The sequence below is a fragment of the Mustela lutreola genome, chromosome 4 (assembly GCF_030435805.1).
Source record: "Mustela lutreola isolate mMusLut2 chromosome 4, mMusLut2.pri, whole genome shotgun sequence".
In the NCBI taxonomy this organism is placed as follows: domain Eukaryota; kingdom Metazoa; phylum Chordata; class Mammalia; order Carnivora; family Mustelidae; genus Mustela; species Mustela lutreola.
The window spans coordinates 130,737,584-130,761,110 of record NC_081293.1 but is presented as its reverse complement, the minus strand read 5'-3'; the positions used below and the strand labels follow the sequence as shown (position 1 = coordinate 130,761,110).

The following is a 23,527-nucleotide window of genomic DNA, read 5'->3' as shown; positions in this document are numbered from 1 at the left end:
AGGACAGTTTAACAGCATCTATTAAACCATAACATGTATATATTTCATGATCCATCAAACCAATTTCTACAAATTTATAGGGAATATACTTTCAAAATGTGTAGATACATGCAGTAACAATGATAAAATGATCATGATTAAAACAGCATACATTTAAATAACACATATAATGACTCAGGTACTGTTCCAAGTATTTACATATATTATATCTCATTTAAGGATCACTACAACTCTACAAAGCAGGGACCATTATGATCTCCATTTTAAGGAAGAAGAAATCGAAGCAGAGAGACTGAATAAACTCCTCAAGGTCATACAGTAGTCAGTCATGGGGGTAAGATATGAATCCAGTCAGTGTGATTTCAGATCCTTTTTTTTTTTTTTTTAAGATTTTATTTATTTATTTGACAGAGAAAGACACACTGAGAGAGGGAATACAAGCAGGGGGAGTGGAAGGAGAAGCAGGTTTCCTGCTACGCAGGGAGCCAGATGCGGTACCTGATCCCAAGACCCTGGGATCACGACCTGAGCTGCAGGCAGGTGCTTAATGACTGAGCCACCCAGGCGCCCCAGATCCATGTTTTAAACCACAAGAATGACACAACTGGATAAAGATAAATATGTAACAAGTAGATAAATATTCACTTTAGTCTTGTTTTTAGTAACAAAAAATATCTAAATTAATAAGTAAATGGTTAAAATACGTAGATTATATGTTCTGACTTAGGAAAGATGTTCATGATGTATTGTTAAGTTGAAAAACTATTTTAGAGTTGGCAAGGATGTGGAGAAAAAGGAACCCTCACATACTATTTGTGAGAATGTAAACTGATGCAGCCACTGTGGAAAACAGGATGGAGACTCCTCAAAAAATTAAAAGCAAAAATACCATATGACCTAGTAATTCCACTATTGGATTATTTACCTAAAGAATTCAAAAACATTAATTTGAAAAGATATATGTACCCTTATGTTTACTATATCATTATTTGTAATAGCCAAGATACGGGAGCAATCTAAACGCACATTGATAGATGAATGGGTAAAATGTGGTGTCCCTACACATACCTGATAGAATATTATTCAGCTGTTAAAATAAAAAGGTGAGATCTTGCAATTTATAACAACTTTGATGGACCTAAAGGGTATTATGCTAAGGGAAATAAGTCAGAGAAAGACAAATATCATATGATATCCCTTATATGGGGAATCCAAAAAAAACCCCAAATGAATAAACAAAAAAAACCAAAAAGCAGAAACAGACACATAAATACAGAGGATTAATGGTTGCTAGAGGGAGGGATGGTCAGAGGTGGGTGGTGGGCAAAATGGATGAAGGGGAGTTGGAGAAATAAGGCTTCCAGTTACGGAATAAATAAGTCACAGGAGTAAGAGATATAGCATAGGAAATCAAGTCAATGGTACTGTGACAGAGTTGTGTAGTGACATATTATAGCAATTTATGGTGACCGAATATTTGTGGTGAGCACAGCATAACATATAAACTTGCTGATCACCATGCTGTACAACTGAAACTAGTATAACACTGTGTGTCAACTATACTTCAATTAAAAAAAAATTAAAAAATACTCAATATACTTACTATATGACCCTACTTTTGCATTAAAAATTCTGTATCACATATGTTTGCTTAAGTCTGGTAGCACACACAAGAAACTTCCCACTGTGGGGTAGAGTAAGAAAGGAGGAAATTTAAAAAATTTTTTTTAGCATAAATAGACATAGATTTTAAGAAATGTGTGTAAACAGAAAAAATAATAACGGTAAAAACAAAAAATAATAATGGTAAAAAGATTATCCATTAATCCATAAAATATCCATTATTATCCATTATCCATAATTACCACTTTAGTATACTTCACTCTTCTCTCAATACATACTAGTCTTTTCTTTATAATTAGTATCAAACTGTTCTGTAACTTTTAACTTAATAGTCTATTATAGTTATATTAAGATCATTTAGATCTTAAATCGATTGATAATGATTACTATTATTTTCTGATTTACTTATAAGATAGTATCTTTGATATAATAGCCTGAATATACTCATAAATGTCTTTCAATTTAATCATGTCACATTATTTCTAGATTATTGTTCAAATGTTGCCTTCTGACTAAATTATTTTATATTACAGTAATAGTTTCTTTTTTTTAATTTTTTTAAAGATTTTATGTATTTGAGAGAGAGAAAGTGAGAGAGCATGAAAGGGGAGAAGGTCAGAGGGAGAAGCAGACTTCCCATGGAGCTGGGAGCCCAATGTGGGACTTCAACATGACCTGAGTCGAAGGCAGTTGCTTAACCAACTGAGTCACCCAGGCACCCTACAGTAATAGTTTCTATGCCTGACTCAAGATGATAGAGCATAAAAAGATAGGCAGTATAGCAAATAGAGAAGTCAGAAGAATCAGGTTTAGCTCACTTTGATCCTGGTACATTATTCAGCTATTTTCTGATTTATCTTCCTCACTTAAAAAAAGAAAGGGGCATAACTGTTATTCACCATTACAATGTAGATTCAACAACCATGTGAAAGTACTTAGGACATCATCCTCTCTTCCTCTGTATACTTAATCTGAATAAGCATTCCCACAAAATAACCTAGGAAACAAAAAGGGTAAAGAAATATACATTTCTGGGGGTATCTGGGTGGCTCAGATGGTTAAGCATCTGCCTTCGGCTCAGGTAATGATCCCAGGGTCCTAGGATTGAGCCCTGCATTGGGCTACCTGCTTGGCGGGGAGCCTGCTTTTCCCTCTCCCTCCCTCTCTTCTAGTCCCCTGCTTGGGCTCTCTTGCTCTCTGTCAAACAAACAAACAAACAAATAAATAAAACAACCCCCCCCCCCACAAATTTCTGAATTCCAAGAAGCTCAGTTCCTTTAACAATCTGGAGAGTACAGAAGCTCAAAAACTGTTGAGAATTCATGGGGAAAAACCCCAAACAATATAATTATTTTTCTGAATACACAGAAACAATAGTTAGTATAAGTCCTTTTAGAATCAAGCTGGCATTGAACATGGAGGAACCAGAATAATTTTGGGAGGAAAAAATGTATTGTGTCTTATAATTTACTTAATACTTCTATGGATGTACACTGTGTCAAACAATAAAAATACTCTGTTGATTAAGGCAGTTATAATGCTGGCCCTCATGGAGCAGACAATCTAATAGGAAAGAAAAGTAAAAAACAAGTAAATACATAAACAAAATAACTACAGCATGAATGAGTGTTATAAAAATAGGGTATTATGGTAAAGAATAATGGAAGGAGAAGGACCTATTTGTGAAAAAATAGCCCAAGATGGCTTCTCTGAAGAACTACTGAGCCATCCAAGAGAAAAACTGGGAGATTTCTGATAGAAGAAAACAGCAAATGCAAAAGCCTCAGTATAGTCTAGGTATTATAATTAGAGCAAAGTGTGTTGGGGAGAAAGCTTTGAGGTAATGTTGGAAAGGTAAGTAGTGGTAAGACTATATAAGGTCCTATATCTGAGCAAACAGTTTGGATTTTATTCTAAGTACATTGAAAAGCTACTAAGTAATTTAGAAGAGATTTATATGATCTAATTTAAGTTTAAAAATGTACAAAATGGGTACAAAATGGATTCTAAGGGGATCAAAATAGAAGGAAGGAGGCCAGTTAGGAAACTCAGATGGAGAGGGCCTTGGACAGCATGAGTAGAGACCAGGAAGAGTAAATGGATTCAGATTACACTTTTGGAGGTAAAACTGACAAGATTCCCAGACTGTTTGGGCATAAGAAGAAATGAGGAATTGAGAATGCTTGCCCATTTATGCCTTAGCAACTCAGTGGATGGAGGTAATATTTATTGAAACAAGAAAGACTTAAAGGAAACCAAAGAACAATGCTCCTGAAGCTAAGGGAACAATGTTTTCCTAAGAAGGGAATGGTCAATTGTGTCAAGTGCTGCCGAAGAATTCAAGTAAGGTGAAGAGAGAGAAATACCTACTGGATTTGGCAACATGATGACTTTTGATGTCCACGACAAATGCACCTTCATCACAACAGAAGGGAAGAAAGTCACACTGCAAAGGGCTGAAGAGTGAATGGAAGGTGAGGAAGTTGGTTATGTATAGACAGCTCTTAAATTTTGTTTTTCTCAGAAGATCAGAGATATGGGGCTACCACTGAAGGGGAAGAGGGGCAGGGCTAGGAAAGAGTGGTCAATGGAGAAAAGGTTTTGTTTTTGTTTTTTACCATAAAAGTTACCTAAGCATGTTTATTAAGAACACTCCAGAAAACAGAGAAGGATTGAGGAACAGGAGGTCTGCAGTTTTAGAACAGTGCGAATGGTCAGGGCTTCACATTACACATCAGCCTCTCTACTGAAATGTAAGTAAGCACGGGTGCCTGGGTGGCTCTTTAGCGTCTAACTCTTGGTTTCGGCTCAGGTCTGATCTTGGAGTTGTAAGACTGAGCCCTGTGTGGGGTGCTATGCTCAGCGCGGAGTCTACTGGAATTTCTCTCTCCCTCTGTCCCTCCTCCTACCCTCCTACCCTACCCTTTCAAATAAATATATCTTTAAAATAAATAAATATAAGTAAGCATATTTACATATGTTAGAGCACAGTTGCCACTTCCAGGTTTTCTACATGTAGTTTCATAATCATGGCCATGTAGATGATGGTGAAGAAGACCACATGAATTGGATTTTAAAGTAGAAAAATAAAATAGTATAAAATCACCATATAATAAAATTAGAACTTATGAAAAGAAAAAAATCCATATATTTTTTAATTTAAAAATAAAACAAAACAGAATTGTACCTCTCGTTTGTCTAATGCAGCATATTCAGCTTCTATTTCTTCAGCTTCGGGATCTCGTGAGAACACCATTTGTGATTCCAGATTGAGAGCCAAATCTTTGTGGTGTTGCTTTTCAGCACAATCACAAGGAGTATCTTTATTTTCATTCTCGGCAAATAAATCTCCTCCATGTTTTACTAAAAGCTAAAAGAGATATTTTCAAAAACTTGCAACCACAGATTTAAACAAGTTATTTTATGCTACATATTTGAAAAAATAACTATATAATGAAACACACCAAAAACATAAAGTATGTACTTAGAATAATAAAAGTTATTTATATACGAGTAGCTTCTGATTTTAAGATGGTAATTCTTATTTATTGGTATTAGGGTGATTTCCTTTGATTAAAAACAGTAACAACAAAAGCCAATTTATTAAACTTTAAAAAGAAATTCAAACATTCCACCCAATTAAAAAAAATAAAGTTTTACTTAAAAATAAAAGCATTTTATGGTTACTCAATGCTTTAGATCATATAAATTTCTATAATTTTTTTTTTTTAGATTTTATTTATTTATTTGACAGACAAAGATCACAAGTAGGCAGAGAGGCAGGCAGAGAGAGAGGAGGATGCAGGCTCTCTACTGAGCAGAGAGCCCGATGCGGGGCTCGATCCCAGGACCCTGGGATCATGACCCGAGCCGAAGGCAGCGGCTTTAACCCACTGAGCCACCCAGGCGCCCCTCTATAAATTTTCTTAAACAAGAACACTGGCAATACTGTTACTTTAACCACTAATAACTGAATGCCTGACATGACGGACAAAAGTTTTCATTTATATCCTCATTATCCAGTCTATCACTGAACTGAAATTAGGAAGACAAAAATCACTGAAGCAAAACTGTTTCCAATAGTCCTCAAAGTAAGTGATGAGAATAAGCACTGATAACCAAGTTGGGAAGATACTGTATCAAACAATCTTTCAATTTTTAAAGGTGGGATTTTGCCCAAAGAAATCTCACCTTAAAAATACATGAAAGAGTAAAAACAAAACAAAACATGGAAGAGTTACTTGTCTTGTTTACTACTGAGGTTTCCAATAGTTTTGCAAAGTTAAATATGTTGTTACTAAAGGCTATTGGTTCAAATTTCCCCATTATGTCTGCAGAGACATTATTAGGAAGGACATAAATGCCATGAGGATGACAATCTAGGACATAATCTACCTTAAAGAATAGTGCGACAATTAGTCATGGAGCTGATTCTTTTATAGAATTCAGTCATGACCACAATAACATAGTAGCAGCCACCATTTAGTGTCTTTTAAGTTCCAAACACTATGTTAAGTATTTCAAGTACATATTCTTATTTATAAACAGCCCCAGGGACAGTATGATGTCTCAGAGAAGTTAAGTAACTTGGTCAAAGTTACCCACCTATTAAGCAGAAGATCTGAGATTCACACAGAAGTTTGACCAATTTCTTATAACCATAACTGGCTATTGTTCTGCCACACAGAATAGCTTGCTATCACATAAATTAAAAGAAGTCAAATGCATCCTTGTCCACGGTCAAGTTCTACCCGGATTTTACTTATGATCTAAATATGAGTAGCTTCAGTTTTCACGTTTTATGTCATCAAATAAAAATTTTCTTCCATATAATTTTATCTCCCTCCCTCCAACAAACACAGAGATCTTCTTATAAAGTTCCTTTATTGCTTTTGGAACTGGAATCCTTATGATTCTTTGATAGTCATTCCAAGAGGCCTGATGAAATAAGGGACTTCTATCTGTCAGGCCTGAAAGCCATGGGCTAATTTGACAAGCCCAATGGATATCACTTCAGCTTCTTGGTCAAGGCTGAGGGTATATCTCAGGGTAAAAAAAAAAAAAAAAAATTTTTTTAAATTATAAAAGCAAACACAGAAACAAATCAAGAAGAATATGGCTTGTGGCCACAAAGCGCAAAATATTTACTCTTTATATCTGGCTCTTTACAAAAAATGTATGCTAGGCATCGCTCTAATCAGCCACTATTGCAGCCACATTCTAGAGCCGAAAGGCAAGGTCATATTAACTGCTATTAACTGTTCTAGTTGAAGAACCTCTCTAGTCAAAGTGTGGTCTGGAGATCAGTAGTACTACCTGGGAGTTTGTTAGAAACGCTGAATCTCAGCATAATCATCCACACCCCTCCCTCCCACTCCAGGCTTCTGAATCAGAATCTGATTCTGATGTCCAAGAGATTCTTATGCATATAAAAATTTGAGGGGTTAGGGGGTTAAGTGTCTGTCTTTGGCTCAGGTTGTGATCTCAGGGTCCTGGGATTAGCCCGTGTTGGGCTCCCTGCTCAGCGGTGAGTCCGCTTCTCCCTCTCCCTCTGTCCTTCACTCCTGCTCTCTCTCTCTCTCAAATAAAGGAATAAAATCTTTAAAAAATTTTTGATAAGCACTGACCCTAGAATACTACCTATGTTGCTGTTGAAAAGGATATGTTTATATGAACTAACATAGTCAGTACTGGGAACTTGAAGAAAGTCCACAGACTTACCATACCTACAGCAGAGTCTATTACCTGTTTTTAGCCATTCTGCTTGCTCCACAGCTTATCTAATCCTAGCAGAGAATTAACTATTTGCTTCTGACCACTATGAAATTAGGAGAGCTGACTTTATTTTCTGGTTCTTTATTCAGAGTAGTAGAAAATGATTTCTGAAATGCATACTGGTAAAGATTTCAAAGCCATGATTTGATTTCCTTTACAACAGATACTGCCATAGGAGAGATTCTAAATATCAGCAAACAAGATAAATCATCTTTACCTTAATGCTCCATTCTTTAGGAAAGACAACAAAATTTAAGAGGCTGTGGTATTCTAGAACATTGGTAAGGGGAACCTTCTTAGGAGGATACGCTGGAGTGCAGACTGCATTCTTTGGCATTAAAAAAAAATGGGTATGCGAAAAGTCATTGCTGAAAAGTCACTGCTGAACATATATGCAACTTGGGAGAGATTTCTGGCCTTCTAATAATCTGTCTTTGAAAGGGGTCCTCAAATGACTGGAGTGGAGGTGAGGGAACTACAACGACCTGTGTCTCATTGCTGCAACTGGCACTTGGAGGAAAAACTCCTAACTGGTGATGACCCACAGGGTCCATATTTGCAGCATTTGCTTTGGCAGGGAAAACCAGCATTGTGTACTTCTGGCACAGAAGCTGAGTAACAGTAGTACTGCTTGACAATGGAGCAGTACTTTAAAAAAGTATTTCAGCTTGCTGATATTTGGGGCATGAAGTTGGGAACATCAGTAAGTGAAAGATGTATTAGGTAGGGATATTAGTGAAACTGATGCTACAAAAGTCAAGTGTTCTGCTTTTATATAATAAGGGACTTATATCTGGTTCTGAAGAGATAGTTTTTTTTTTTTAAATGCTTCAACCAAAGCATTATAACTAAGTATCAATTTCCTCACTCTTAAAGCAAAGAGAACTGAATACTTTATTCAAATGTGACTTTAAGCCTCTCTTGCACACTCAGTGGTACATAAAATGTTCTAGCTTAAAAGAAACATCCAATTATCACTATCTCAACACTTCTTCATTTATTTTGCCTTCCTTTCTCTTTATAATCTCAGAGGAAGAAGGGTAGTAGGGCAGCCCCCTAGTCTGCAAGACAAATCCCTTCCCACTCCTTTGATCCATCATCTAAATAGCTGGACTCTGCACAAATCAATTAACTTCTTTAAGTCTCTATTTGCACAGGTCCATCTAGAAAATGAGGCTTATATAATCCTAAGAAAAGATGTTACAAAACAAGATGACTGCCAAAGTCTGTTCTAGTTGAAAATCACCATTTCTTCATCTCTATTTCCTATATGACCTTGAGTACTCCATTACCCCTCTATCTTCACTCTTTCTGGTACAGGTGTTCTTTCCTTAATTCTGTTATCCTTCCAGTTACTTTCCTAATATTTTCCTTTCTTTCTTAACCACATTTTTCAAATTGGTGACAGACACCCACGATCTCTCCACTTCCTTAGAAAAGACTCAATTGTTCCCAGAAGTCTGACTTCTATCCTGACCATTTCACTAAAACATTACTTCTGAAAATCATTAGTACTCTCAAATTCAACAGCTTTTCTCAGTCTTCTAACTGCTTTACCTTTTTGCAGCATGTCACATGACTGATTACCTCCTCCTCCTGAAATCTTCTCTTGGTATCTATGACAGTATTATACCAGTTCTCTTCTCTGCTTTTTCTTTTTCTTTCTTTCTTTTTTTTTTTCTTTTTAAGATTTTATTTATTCATTTGACAGAGACCACAAGTAAGCAGAGAGGCTGGTAGAGAGAGAGAGGAGAAAGCAGGCTCCCTGCTGAGCAGAGAGCCGGCTGCGGGTCTCCCTCCCAGGACCCTGGGATCATGACCCTAGCCGAAGGCAGAGACTTTAACCCACTGAGCCACCCAGGCGCCCCATCACCCAGGGCTTCTGATGAAAGACTGCTCGAAGGTGTGGCTTTTGCCTCTGTGTCTTCATCTCTGACAGGGAGCAGCAAAGGAGGCCTAAAGGAAAGGATGACAAACGCTGGCTTTAACCCACTGAGCCACCCAGGCACCCCTTCTCTGCTTTTTTTTTTCTATTTGCTTCACAGGCCACTTCTTTTCACTCACTCTAAACACAGGCATTCTCCAAATAGGCGCTGTGACTTTAACTCTAGTTTTGTCTATAATCTAAATCTTTCCTTGGATTTCTCACCTCTACCTTGTTTTTAGTTTTTAGTTATCAACTCTATGCTGATGACACTTAATTCTAAATTTATTTTTTTTTAAAAGATTTTATTTATTTGACAGAGAGAGGCACAGCAAGAGAGAAAACACAAGCAGGGGGAGTGGGACTGCTGAGCAGGAAGCCTGATGTGGGACTCGATCCCAGGACCTAGGATCGTGACCTGAGCCAAAGGCAGGCGCTTAATGACTGAGCTACCCAGGTGCCCCTAAATTTATATTCTTTACCCTCAAAGAACTAGTACTAATTTTCAATAGCCTGAAACACCTAAGACCTCAATTTCCATCCTTCTAAATGAAAACTCAGTATGTTCTCCCTTCCTTTCAGCAAATTCCCTTATCTCATCTCACTTTTAAAATGTCTGTTAATTGTCAGCAGGCTTCAAAGTGAGCCAGGTTCAAAACCATGCTCATTCTAATTAAAAATAATTTATTCTACTCTAATTATAAACAATAATATCAGATCGCTACAGAAAAGGTAGAAAACCAATAAAAGAAAAACTCTATCACCCAAAGATAGCTTAACATTAACATTTTAAAGCCTCCATCATTTTTTAAAAATTGCACACATTTAACTTTTTTAAGCAAGCTCTAGGCCCAAGGAGGGGCTTGAACTCATGATCCTAAGAGTCACGTGCTCTGTGCTCTACCAACTGAGCCAGCTGGGGGCCCTCAAACTCTCCATCATTTTAAACCCTTAGTCTCCCCTGCTGTCTTTTGTCAACTTACCAAGTTACCAAATGCTACCAAGTCCTCACAATGTCCCTTGCATCAACCTTACCCTTTCTGATTCCAAAACCACCATACAAATCGAGTCTCTTTATCAGTTCCTACCAGAATTAGTATAATAATCTAAAACCTGTCACTCCCTCTACTACACTGGTTTTCAACCTTGGCTGACCACTGGAATCAGCTGAAGAATTTGAAGTTTCAAATACTGATATGTTTGGGCTCTACCCTCAGAAATGCCAACTTTATTGATTTGAGACACGGTCTACACTATGGGATTTTTTTTGGTGCAGCCAGTTTACAACCACTATTCCAGCACAAAAGTTTTCAAACTGTGTGAGAATCATCCAGATGGCCTGACAATCATATTAGAGGGAACCAGGGTGGGGATTAGATATATGTACTTTCTACAAAAAGTGTTATGATTCCATTGTAGGTGTCCCACTAATTACGCTCTAAGTCAGGGCTTCTCAAACCTTAATGCGAATATGAATCACTTTGGAATCTTGTTAAACTACAGATTCAGGGGATGCCTGGGTGACTCAGTATGTTAAGAACCGGACTCTGGATTTTGGATCTGGTCATGATCGCAGAGTTCTGGGAGTAAGCCCTGTATCAAGCTCCTCGCTCAGTGGGGAGTCTATTTCTCCCTCTCTCTCTGCTCCTCCCTCTGTTCTCTCTCTCTTTCTCCAAAATAAATTTTAAAAATCTTAAAAAAACCCAAAACTACAGATTCAGATTCATCTGGTCTGGAACCAGCCCAGAGACTTTGCGTTTCCAAGAAGTTTCCTAAATAACTGATGCCAATGCCAATCTGAGGACCATCCTTTGTGTAGCAAGGCTTCAAAACAATGTTTTACAAGTCCGCCATTCTAATCTATTGTACATAACCACCATTAGGCTAATCTTACTATATTTGCTTTCATAATAGTACTTTTCCAATCAAAAATGTTGATGGCTCAGTTTTCTATAAATAAATTCCAAATTATTAACCTTGACATTAGTATTTTCTACTTGGTATGGCCTCTATCTTCATTTTAAGTTATCTGTCTAATCACTCTTCTGCAAAATACTTTAACCTGCATATGTCTGAGACCTACGACAGTGCTTCTCAAACTCTGACATGTAAACATATAACCAGAGGAATTTGCTTAAAACTTGGTGTGAGTACAGCCCCAGAGACTCTGATTTAGAATCTGGAGGCCTGGTGGGCCCATTCTTCGTATTTATAACAAGATCCCAAGGCTAAGTGATGCCGCAGGTCTGAGGTGCACTTTTTTTTTTTTTTTTAAATTTACATGACAGAGAGAGGAAGATCACAAGTAGGCAGAGAGGCAGGCAGAGAGAGGGGGAAGCAGGCTCCCTGCTGAGCAGAGAGCCCAAAGCAGGACTCGATCCCAGGACCCTGAGATCATGACCTGAGCCAAAGGCAGAGGCTTAACCCACGGAGCCACTCAGGTGCCCCCTGAGGGGCACATTTTAAGCATCTTCCTCCAAATACTGAAATCTTACCTACTCAAATCATACTAGTACCCATGTAATCTTCCAGGATAAGTAAAATTAAAATGGTCTTCTTTTCCCTTCAATGCCTATAACATTTACTGCTCAAATAATTAATACAGCTTTTGCATCATTAATATTTTGGAGGCAATAAGGAAATCATAGCTTATTTTAATAAATATTAGAAAACCAAAGTAACTAAATTGTCGAGCTGGGACTACAACTTCTGTAGTCTTTTCAGTTTTAAAACTCCATGTGCTAAAAACATAATATAATTAAGTAAAACTCTTCAGGTTGATCTGTGAATGGTTTTTAGGGCTTTTCATTGAAGTGTGAAATGCTCTGATAGCTGCCAAAGTGTCAAAGAGGCCTTATGGCTGTAAAGGGAAAAGTGACTTACCACCTTCAGTTTTCTACTGACCTCTATTTGATCTGACAATAAGTAGCTACACTTAAAGCTTTGAATAAGCAACTGGGACAGAGGTGCATAGGAAATATCTAAGATAATGCTCATTTTAAAAAATACTTTTCACAAAGAATGAAACACTATCAAAAGCAATAAACCTCCACACATCAACCATGTATTGAATCACTATGACAGGAAAAGCACTAATATAAATAAAATGAGGCTTAATGACTAGGGCCGGCTCTTAGGAAGTCGGCCAAGGGGAGAAAAATCACTGGGCTTTTAATTGGGCCATGCTAATAGACCTAACCCACCATTCTACTCCAAAGTCCATCTGTATTCCAAAGAAATAGAAACACAAAAACTCAGCAACTAAGAAAAAAGTGTATTATTTATTGAGCTAAATTCTTGTAAGATTTGTTTTAATGGAGTTCCATTTTTTTTGTACTGGGCATCTATTAACCAACATTTTAAAAATTCTTTGTAATCTTTGTAATTTTACCAAAAAATCTTTGCTTTTCTCTTCCAATTCTTTGCATAATACAGGGTCCAGTGCAAACTGTGAGCCAAATCCAGCCTGTACAGTCCATATAGCTCTATTCTGCAAATGAGTGGCATGAGTTTGATGCAAAAAGACAAACACAAAGACAAAAACCAGGCCAAGGTAAATTCGGGTATCAGTATTAGATATACGTATAATGATGGTGTCAGTAATAGAAGGCAGTCACGAGGAGGAGCTAGAGGTTACAAAGACTGAGTACAGTTTTTGGTATGTTGAATTTGACAGACTCTTGGAATATAAATACAAGGAAGTCAACTAGGCAGCAAGATAGCATGAGGAACTTCAGGGCTAGATATTCCATTGCAATAACTTATATCAATCCACCGGTATCTTCATACCTGGAAGTTGCCAGAAGAACTGCATAGTTAAGAGGTTCTTGGTGTGATTGTGTGTATGTATATGATATGTACTTTTAACTTACAATTACGGTAAGAAGATTAGGAAAGTTTAAGGTTAATATTTTATTTCTATGGTTCAAAATAATGAGCCATAAAGAACTGTTTAAATTATTAAATGTATATATGACATTGTCACCTGATGAGTTACCAAGTCTCTCTTTAAATAAACATAGAGAGAAAAACATTTTGAACCACTAGAGAAGGCATATTTCCATAGATAAGAGAGTTCAAAACAAAACAAAACAAAACAAAACAGACTGGCCTTAACTATGGAGTAAAATAATCAGTTTAGCCTTAAAGCCCCTACACTGAAAATGGGATATATTTTAGAGCAATCAAAGATCAATAGAAAATTAGTGTTCAAAGAGGTCTTTTGAGATAATACAGATAGTTTTCTCTTGGATGGCTGGAATTGATAATCTCAAAGATGTTTAGTAGACAGTCACTGTAAAGACCAAAACTAGAAACCAGTGCTCTCTTTACCATACTATGATCTCTTAGCTTTATGAAAAAATTAATACTTCATACACTCTTTTTAACTCAAGGAATATGATATCACATGAAGATACCTACAGATTAATACTGTAAGAAGTACAATTATTAGATTCTATATTTCAAGACATTTATTTTATGTACTAGTATTAGTAAACACACTAAGAGCTCTGAAAATTAAAGTATGTTGGAACTTCTTCTAGTTTAATGAATAGTAAGCATTATAAAAAGTCAATCAAGGCCTAAAGCTGGGCAAGTATATAGTCAAGTATACGTAAGAGATTACCTTTATATAGGTAAAAGGATATGCGGGAATTTGCTGAGGAAAACTAGAATAAATTCAACCAAGGTATTTATAGGGTTCTATTTGGGATGTTTTATTAAGTCAATTAATTCCTCTGAATATAGAAAATGAAAACAGTTACCAAATGGTGTGATTTATGAATGTGATACGTTGACAGATCAAAGTTAAAACACACGCACACATTCATTCACACAAAGCAAATCAGGACTGTCAATTCAGAATAAACCTAGCACTAATTTCCTTCACTGAGCAAAAAATAATACTGGTAAAAGCACTGCACTCAATTTTTGGGAACAGTTTAATAAGCATGTCACTGTACACATACTTCAAAATCAACATGTACTAAAGAAATGCTTATAAAAGAATTTTTGGAAGCAAGATATTAAAGCAGTAAAATAAAAGAATTATTATTACTATCAAGAATAAGCTATTTTCTACTCTAACTCACTTGAGAAATACAATGCAACCCCATCAATAATGATGAGTCACTTCAGCAGAGATTCTTTCATAGGAGGTGAGAAAAGAATATACAAAAAGGCACCTGGGTGCTCGGTGGGTTAAGCCTCTTTGGCTCAGGTCAAGATCTCAGGGTCCTGGGATCGAGCCCCGCACCAGGCCCTCTGCTCAGCAGGGAGTCTGCTTCCCCACCTCTCTCTGTCTGCCTCTCTGCCTACTTGTGATCTCTCTCTCTCTCTCTGTCAAATAAATAAATAAAATCTGGGAAAAAAAAAGATTTGTGTAAAAAGTCTCAGGAATTCTACTGATAGGTGCACACCTACCCCCCACCCCACCAATCCTAGGACATCCTTCCACCACACTGTAAATCAATGTTAGAAAGCACTGCTTATAAAAATAGTTTCAAGATAATGACTGTCACTAACTTACTAGTGGGCAAAGGTGAGAAAACCCCAAGAGATAAAATGACTAAGATTCTAAAAGATAAACCAGTATCATAACTAATAGCATAAACAAAAGATAAGATCAGAAGGATTTTTAAAGTAAAAAGAACTGTCACTTCAGATACACTAAAGAAATCATATAATAGGCTGTAATCTTTTAAAATGCATAAGAAAATGAAAGACATTTATATTTTTAATATCTTTGTCTATTTAGAAGTATAAAATATATATGTGAGTAACATTAAAGAAGTATTAAATTTTCAGGTATATATTTTAATCTGATAAGGATCACTGCTCTTCCATCAAAGGTCTAAGGTTTGGTAACTTAGATACTCTATGATCGAACCTATAATGCTCCCCACTCACACTTTAATATATCTATATAAAAGAACTTCTATAATAAGTATAGTGTTTAATTGATGACTGTGATCTTCAGGAATGTTAGCTAATTTTTAATTGCTCTTGACTCCATTTTAGTCCCAAGGGGGACTGTTCATGGGTTTATTTTGAATCTTTCCCTAAAACAGCGGAATGACTTTATTTAAAAGATATCCAGATTCTCTTAGAACCGTAAAGAAGACAAAAAGGACTGAAGTAACTGTTAAGATAAGCAAAGAAAACTCTGATTATTACATGTTACCAAGACACAAATTTTACAGAATGTAGAATATTAAAAAACAGTTTTACCTCAACACAGGTTTTCATCCCTGAGGCAGCGGCATAGTGCAGGGGTGTGTTTTTTTTGTTATCAACGGCATCAATAGCTGCTCTCTCATATTCTCCTTGGTCAAGTTTTGCTCCTTTCCACCTTAAGATCATCTGCAGACAATCTGCTCTTCTGAAATCATCTTCTGCAGGCCGTGCTAAGCGAGGATGAAGGGCACCTTCAGATATCATAATTTGAGGTCCCATACATAACAAATGCATAGACGTTTCATTGTGCACATTCCGTTTATTTGGATTTCCATCTCTACCAAAAAGAAAAGTCCTAAAATGGTAAAGAAAAAAATGAAAACCAGTGTCTCGTCTTGAAAAAAGAACACACACAGAAGATAAATTTAAAAGATACACTCACTTCTAAGCTGTTAATAAAATGTCTACTGAAGCTTTTTTCAAAATAAGCTGTATGACTAATTCTTACACTTATTAAAAACTCCATTCTAGAACAAAATACTAAGAGAAAGAAGGGTGAGTATCTTTATGGTATTTGCTAATAAGAGAGGGGGATGGAAGAGAAAAGAAAAGGGAGGAAAAACAAAGGAGAAGTGAAGAAAAAGGAAGGGGCAGAGGGAGGAAAGGAACAGGAAGGGCTGCATGAGACTCATATGTCACTCACATGAATGCCTGAGTATACATTATTAAACATTCCACACCAACTTTTCTTTTCTTTTCTTTATTGTTCTGCCCCATTTCTTAGTTACATCTTTACTTAATAAGGACAGTGACAATCAATATAAGCACAGGAAGTAGTGCATAAGGCTAGGACTAACTTTTAAATCTAGAAAAAATTTTTCTCTAAAAATCATTGGCCAGTGCTACTTACACAGTATAATACTTTTTGAGGGGGTAAGTTGTGGTCAGTTCTAGAAGAGCAAGATTTAATTCCAAGTGGGTAGCCTTTACCAATGATAGGTTTAGGTGAGCTCCCTTAACTAATGCCAAACCTAGATCTGACAGTTATGCTTAGCTCCCTAATACATCCTTGAACTAGGATCATAGGACTAATAGTTGAGCCAATTCAGTGGCTATAAGATACTGGAAAATGAACTGGGGAAAAAAAAAAACCCGCTATAATACAGTCAGCCTATACTAGAAAACACACAAATACATTATGAAATGGGAATATAACTCCCGTATCTGAAGATGAGTGCCTACATTTACTGTGGAGGGCTGGTATCATTTGCATTTTATGTCCAAGTACAGAACAGCAAAGGGAAGGCAGCGGAGCCAAATTCTAACCCCTAGTTATATCTGGATTGCTTTTAGGTTAGTTTTAGCTTAAACATATGGGTCTGACAGAAAAAACTGACAATAAAGATGCTAGAATGGACTCTGCAATTTGAATGAGATAGCCAACCTGGAAAGCTCTTATGAGAAAAAGGTTAAGTTGGAGGTCCTAAGGCAGAAGATCCCAGACAACTCTGGACTTTTCCTGTTCTTATCATTCAGGAGTCTAGTAGAGCCCTTCAAAAACAGTCTATCAGGGTTTTAGCACTACATTGATTTGAGCTGTCCTGAAAGTAGACATGGTGTTGCCAGAGCAGGAACAAATAAATTACCATTACTTGTAATAAATTATGTCAGTTCCTCATACCTCAATTCTTCCCACTGGGAAATTGCAATTAAAGCCAGATCAGACATTACTCTATATGTAGTGGGATCTGCACTATAGGTGAGTATGGTAGGCAGAATAAGGTCCCCACCCCTAAAAGATCCATGTCTTAATCCCTGGAACCCAAGAATATTGTACCTGACATGTGAAAAGACGTTAGTGGTGTGGTTAAGTTGAGGTTCTTAACATGGAAAATTAGCCTGGATTAACCAAGTGAACCCAATGCAATCACAAGCCCTTTCAAGAGGAAGACAGGAGGCTCATGAGTCAAAGAGAGATTGGAAGATGGTAGGAAGCTAAGATGGTTTCTTTTAAAGATGGAGGAAGGACCCACAAGCCAAAAAGTGTAGGCAGCTTTAAGAAGCTGGGAAAGGAAGGAAGGTATTGATTCTACCCTAGAACATCCAGAAGGAATGCAGCCCTGCTAACACCCTGAGTTTAGTCCAACAGAACACTTCAGACTTCTGATCTCTAGAGCTTTAATATAATAAATTTGTGTTAAGTTTTTAAGTTTGTGGTACTTTGTCACAGCAGTAATAACAAGTTAATATAGCAAGGAGCCCTGAAAATAAGATTCTGGAAGGTTATACAGCAGACTCCTCCTGTCTGGAGGCAGGGTAGAAAAGCCTATCGTTGAGTGTAAACAAAAGATCCTAGGGAAGATCTTGTGTGTATCTCTCAGGGGATGAAAAGACTAGCATCTGAATTTTACGACACAGGGAGTATCTTCATGGTCTCAGGTCTTATCCACTCCTCATCCTCCTTCAAATGTAAACATCTATCTCCTGGGAGGTAAATCTCTCTGGAGTTCTCAATCTTTATTCAGTCACAGTTTAATTTCCAAAGCTTGTCTGTTAGCCCAGGTCCCAAGTTTCAGTAAAATTTCCTCAGAAAGCCCCACTTGTACATATTTTCTCTACAGTCCAACATAGCCTTTATGGCCTTCTAATCCTCACAGTACCCATGTAGGTTCTTCATTGCTTGCTCTGCTGTTTGGCTTCCTAGAAACTAACGGAGACTATCTAAACAAACCCAGTCCTATTTAGAAGCCTCTTTACACTATGTTCCTTCCTCCAGTTTGGTCACTTCCTTGTTTTCATACAGCATCTGAATTATATAACTCATTACACTGCATTATAGTTACTTTCTTACACATCTGTTTCTGTCTACCACTAAGGCAGGTCTAATATCCCATACTGTCAGACACACCAATTTCTTGCTATAACTTTGACAGATGAACTGAATGTATATTATTCTTCTGACCTAGATTGGTGACATAACATTGGAGATCTCTTAAGACAACACTCTAGATCTCTCAAGACAGCAGTGTAGTAAGATCAAGAACTGATCAAGAACATAGCATCTAGGACAGAGTGTTAGGCTCTAATCCTAATTCTGTCACTTCATGTGATACTGGGAAAATTACATAATAAATAGCTCATTAACAAGTAATAGATGGTTCATCTCCTTCGACCATGTAAACCTACTTCTGAGAACTTAGACTAAAGGAAATAATGTAAAAGAAATAAAAATTGTGAGGTGCCTCGGTGGCTCAGTTGGTTAAATGTCCAACTCTTGATTTTGGCTCAGGTCATGGTCCCAGCCAGGGTTGTGGGTCTGAGTCCCATGTCGGGCTCCTCCTTCAGCAGGGAGTCTGGTGGAGATTTTCTCCCCCTCTGACCCCCAACTCTGCACACACACGTGTATACACACTCTCTAAAATAATTAAGTCTTTAAAAAAATAAAAATCTATAGGAACAATGACCAGGGTTACTTTAATAAAATTAGGAATCAGGGGCGCCTGGGTGGCTCAGTGGGTTAAGCCTCTGCCTTTGGCTCAGGTCATGATCCCAGGGTCCTATGATCGAACCCCACATCGGGCTCTCTGCTCAGCAGGGAGCCTGCTTCCTCCTCTCTCTCCCTGCCTGCCTCTCTGACTACTTATAATCTCTATTAAATAAATAAATAAAATCTTAAAAAAAAAAAAAAAAGGAATCAGTCAAATGTCTGGTTTATAGGAGAAATGGGAAACAAATCATAGTATATTTTAAAATAAAAAATTATAAAGTTATTACAAAGTCTATCTATGAATATTATAGTTCAAAGTATAAATAATTATAAAGTCATTACAAAGTCTTTGAATGTTATAGCTTAAACAAGAAGGGCACACAAAATAATTCTTTTTTTTTTTTTTTTTTTTTTAAAGATTTCATTCACTTATTTCACAGAGAGAGATCACAAGTAGATCACAAGTAGACAGAGAGGCAGAGAGGCAGGCAGAGAGAGAGAGAGAGAGAGAGGGAAGCAGGCTCCCTGCTGAGCAGAGAACCCGACGTGGGGCTCGATCCCAGGACCCCGAGATCATGACCTGAGCCGAAGGCAGCGGCTTAACCCACTGAGCCACCCAGGCACCCCCACACAAAATAATTCTAACAGTTGTTTAAAAGAAGCAGTAACATGGGCAGTTTTGTTTGTTTATATGACCATATTGTGGCTTAACAGTTAAAAAAAAAAAAGGAAAACCTACGTACAATATTTTGCCCATGTCAACAACTGATGATAATATGTATTTATAATGGTTGAATTAATAGTGGGATTGTAGTGGATAACTAAAATTAAAATGATATTCTAAAAACATGTTCAAAATTACAACCTTTCCTAGGTGGCATTAAATTAAGAAAATAATTTCATTTTCTTAAAAATTTAATTTAAGAAGAAATTATTAAAATTAATTCAGATTCCGTAAGATTCTGCTTAAACCACTTTTATCCAGCCCTTTCTGTTCCCATTTCCGATATATTATTTTTTCTCTTTCTGTTTGTTCAGAAGATCTCGGGTCATTTACACCACAGGATTCAATGCAAGTTGGACAAATGTCAGTTGATACAGAGAGATCTCTCTCTTTTTCGTATTAAACATTTCCAGATCCTCCCCAATACAGAGAAGAGATAGATAATTTTGCAGTTGACAGATTTGACAGTTGACAAATTTGCAGTTGACAGTTTGCGTAACTGTCCAAACTGCCAGACTCTGATTAATCAAACAAAAAAGTTTACTATCTTCAAGTTAAAATATTAAAGTAGCTTCTTTATATGTATTTACTCAGGAAAGATCCTTAAATTTACTGGACATAGTACCACAACTACATAAATACTCTGTGTTAATATTATAAAAGTGGATATTCTAATTTTATTCACTCACATTACTACTTTTCTATCACCTATTTTTTTTTTAAGATTTTATTTATTTATTTGACAGAGATCACAAGTAGGCAGAGAGGCAGGCAAAGAGAGAGGGATAAGCAGGTTCCCTGCTGAGCAGAGAGCCCGATTAGGAGCTCAATCCCAGGACCTGAGATCATGACCTAAGCTGAAGGCAGAGGCTCAACCCACTAAGCCACCAGGTGCCCCGCTATCAGCTATTTAGTATAAAAAGTAGAGTCTTCCTTAATGTACATGAATGCATAATGGAATAATAACTAGTTGATATGTAAGTTTTAGGTAGACCCCTCTCTGTAACAATGTCAGTAATTATGAAGTGTATTTTACTACTTGCACAGGTTAATTCTGGAATAGGAACAAAAGATAACTATTAGAAAGGTGGAATAAGAAAAACATTAACCTGGAAAAAAAAAATCCCTTTCATTCAACCCTACTAACCCATTCAGGAGCCATTTGTTTTTCTAGATTCTTTATCACTGTTACCTCTATTTCTTCTTTAATCTCCACTTTCAAATGACTCCATGTTTATCACAGCACTGAAATAGCACTCTTTACATCCCCAGGAAATTTCCTAATGGCTAAATTCACCATCACTATCCTTAACTTTTGCTTTTAACCTGAAATAGTTGACTATTCTTTTTTTTTTTTTTTTTTTTTTTTTAGATTTTATTTTTGATAGAGTGAGCCACCAATCGGGATGTGGGGGAGAGGGGAGGTGCAGAGGGAGTGGGAGATAAGCTCACTGAGCAGGGAGCCCGACACAGGTTCTGGGATCATGACCTGAGCCAAAGGCAGACATTTAATCAACTGAATCACTCAGGTGCCCCTGACTATCCATTTATATCCTGACTTTTCTATTACCTTGGTTTCCATAAGTATACACCTTCTCAAATCTCTCTCTCTCTCTCTCTTTTTTTTTTTTTTAACACAGTTTCTCTTTACCCATTGGTAGCAGCTCCACTTCCTAACCCCTTACTGGAAGAAAATTCAGTTCTGAATCCATTTTCCTCTTCATACACATTCCCTCCTTTTAGAGAGCAAATCTCTTCTCACAGCCATCTACCTATCTTTCAATGGCTTCTATGAAGGTACTTTGTAAACCATAAAGTATTAACAGAATACTTGGCTGGTGGAATCATGATTCTCTTAAAGGGCTTCTATTATTACTTCTGTGATAATTATTAATGCTCTATCACCCTGTCTGAGTTCTCATCTGAACACTAGACCATATTCTAACTCCTTTATAGGCCCCCTTCTCTTGCATATTCCACTATTGTCTCCTATTCAACTGAGCTCCCTCCAAAATAACAGTCTGCCAGAGCCTCAATTTCTTGCCATTAGCACTCTTATTCTCTCAGTCACTAATACATACACATATCTTCAGTTTCATTTAAATATTCGCTTTCATGCAACAAGTACTGGAGTTGTTATTTGGCAAGTACTATTCTAAAACTTGGGCATATTGTGAAGAAAACAAATTAAGTCCACCTCCTATGGAGTCTGCAGGCAAGGAGGGGAGGAGAGGAGAACTTCAATCCATTTAACCCATTAAAAGAACTTGATAACTCCTAAAATGAAAGAGTAAAAAATAGAAATCAAGGGATGCCTGGGTGGCTCAGTTGGTTAAGCTGCTGCCTTCGGCTCAGGTCATGATCCCAGGGTCCTGGGATCAAGTCCTGCATCGGGCTCCTTGCTCGGCAGGGAGCCTTCTTCTGTCACTGCCTCTGCCTGCCTCTCTGCCTGCTTGTGTGTACTCTCTCTCTCTATCTCTGGCAAATATATAAAACCTTTAAAAAAAACACAGAAATCAAAAATTAGAAACTCCATTACTTCTCAAAGCTTGATATTAACATATGTTCTAATGAAGGTTTTATATATTATTTGCAAAGAAGCTACTCTATAAAATTTAAAGAATATGTACTATAATTCCCATTTTATTTATTTATTTTTAGAGATTTTATTATTTATTTGCCAGAGAGAGAGGGAGAGTGAGCACAAGCAGGGGGAATGGCAGGCAGAGGGAAAAGTGGGCTCCCTGCCGAGCAAGAAGGCCAATGTGGGATGTGATCCCCAGGACTCTGGGATCATGACCTGAGCCAAAGGCAGATGCTTAACTGACTGAGCCACTCAGGTGTCTCTGTAATTCCCATTTTATACATGACTTTCCACGAGATATAACTAAAATGTATCCCAACCAGGACACCATGACTGCAAAATTTAAGTCTTCTTGCTACATTAAATAGTAACTATTTATGAATATGGATTTAGTTTCTTATGAGGGAGGCACTGTGGTGTGACAGAATGTAAATAAACATTTGGGTTCTGAGAGATAAGGACCCAAACTAGCTGCTAAATTGTAAACTATTTTTACCATATTATCCTGCCTAACAAGAGAGGAAAGTTATGCCTGTTTGTCATAGGTACCATAAAGTTAAAGGAAATGGTGATAAAATCAAAGTCTTATTCCATATGGAGGTTTTACTCTATGGCCACTAGGTCATTGACTAAGTATATATATATACCTGTGTCTATCCATATATTTCATGTATTAGTAATCTAGCCAAGGTGAGCAAGGGACTATACTGAAGCCAGTAGACATGTGCCTAACATCAAATGAGGCATCGTAAGAAAATAATGGCCAGTTTTGTTAGAAAGACTAGCAAGGTTAAATACAGTGAAGTATCTGAAGCTATCTGAAACACAAATAATTAAAACAGACTTGCTATTTTATTTAATGCTGATGAATACGTGCCATTTACCCTTATTCTACATGACAGTGTTAAAAAGAATAATTTCTTGGGGGACCTGGATGGTTCTGTTGGTTAAGCGTCTGACTCGTGGTTTCACCTCAGGTTGTGATCTCAGGGTCATGAGATGGAGTTCCACCTTGGGCTCCCTGTTCACAGTGGAGTCTTCCCCTTCTCCCTCTCCCTCTGTTCCTCCCCAGCTCTCATTTGTTCTCTGTCTCTCAAACAAACAAATAAATAAATAAGTAACATCTTTAAAATGGGGGGAGTAATTTCTTAATTCAAAAAGCAAGTAAACATTTAATAATTTATGATTTTCTTAACTAAATTTTTTAAAAAACAAAAAAAAAAATCAGATTAA

The 23,527-nt window shown here is 37.0% G+C and overlaps 1 protein-coding gene across 3 annotated transcripts in view; it reads right to left on the bottom strand.

Moving 5' to 3' along the window:
* ANKIB1 (ankyrin repeat and IBR domain containing 1) overlaps positions 1 to 23,527 on the bottom strand; it is a 148,760-nt gene that overhangs the window by 65,228 nt on the left and 60,005 nt on the right. For all 3 annotated transcript variants that reach the window (XM_059171088.1, XM_059171091.1, XM_059171089.1), the window contains exons 3-4: positions 15,554 to 15,854; positions 4,811 to 4,993 (exon numbers count right to left, since the gene is read on the bottom strand). In XM_059171088.1, the coding sequence (XP_059027071.1) occupies positions 4,811 to 4,993; positions 15,554 to 15,854 (484 nt within the window). The remainder of the gene's footprint in view (positions 1 to 4,810; positions 4,994 to 15,553; positions 15,855 to 23,527) is intronic.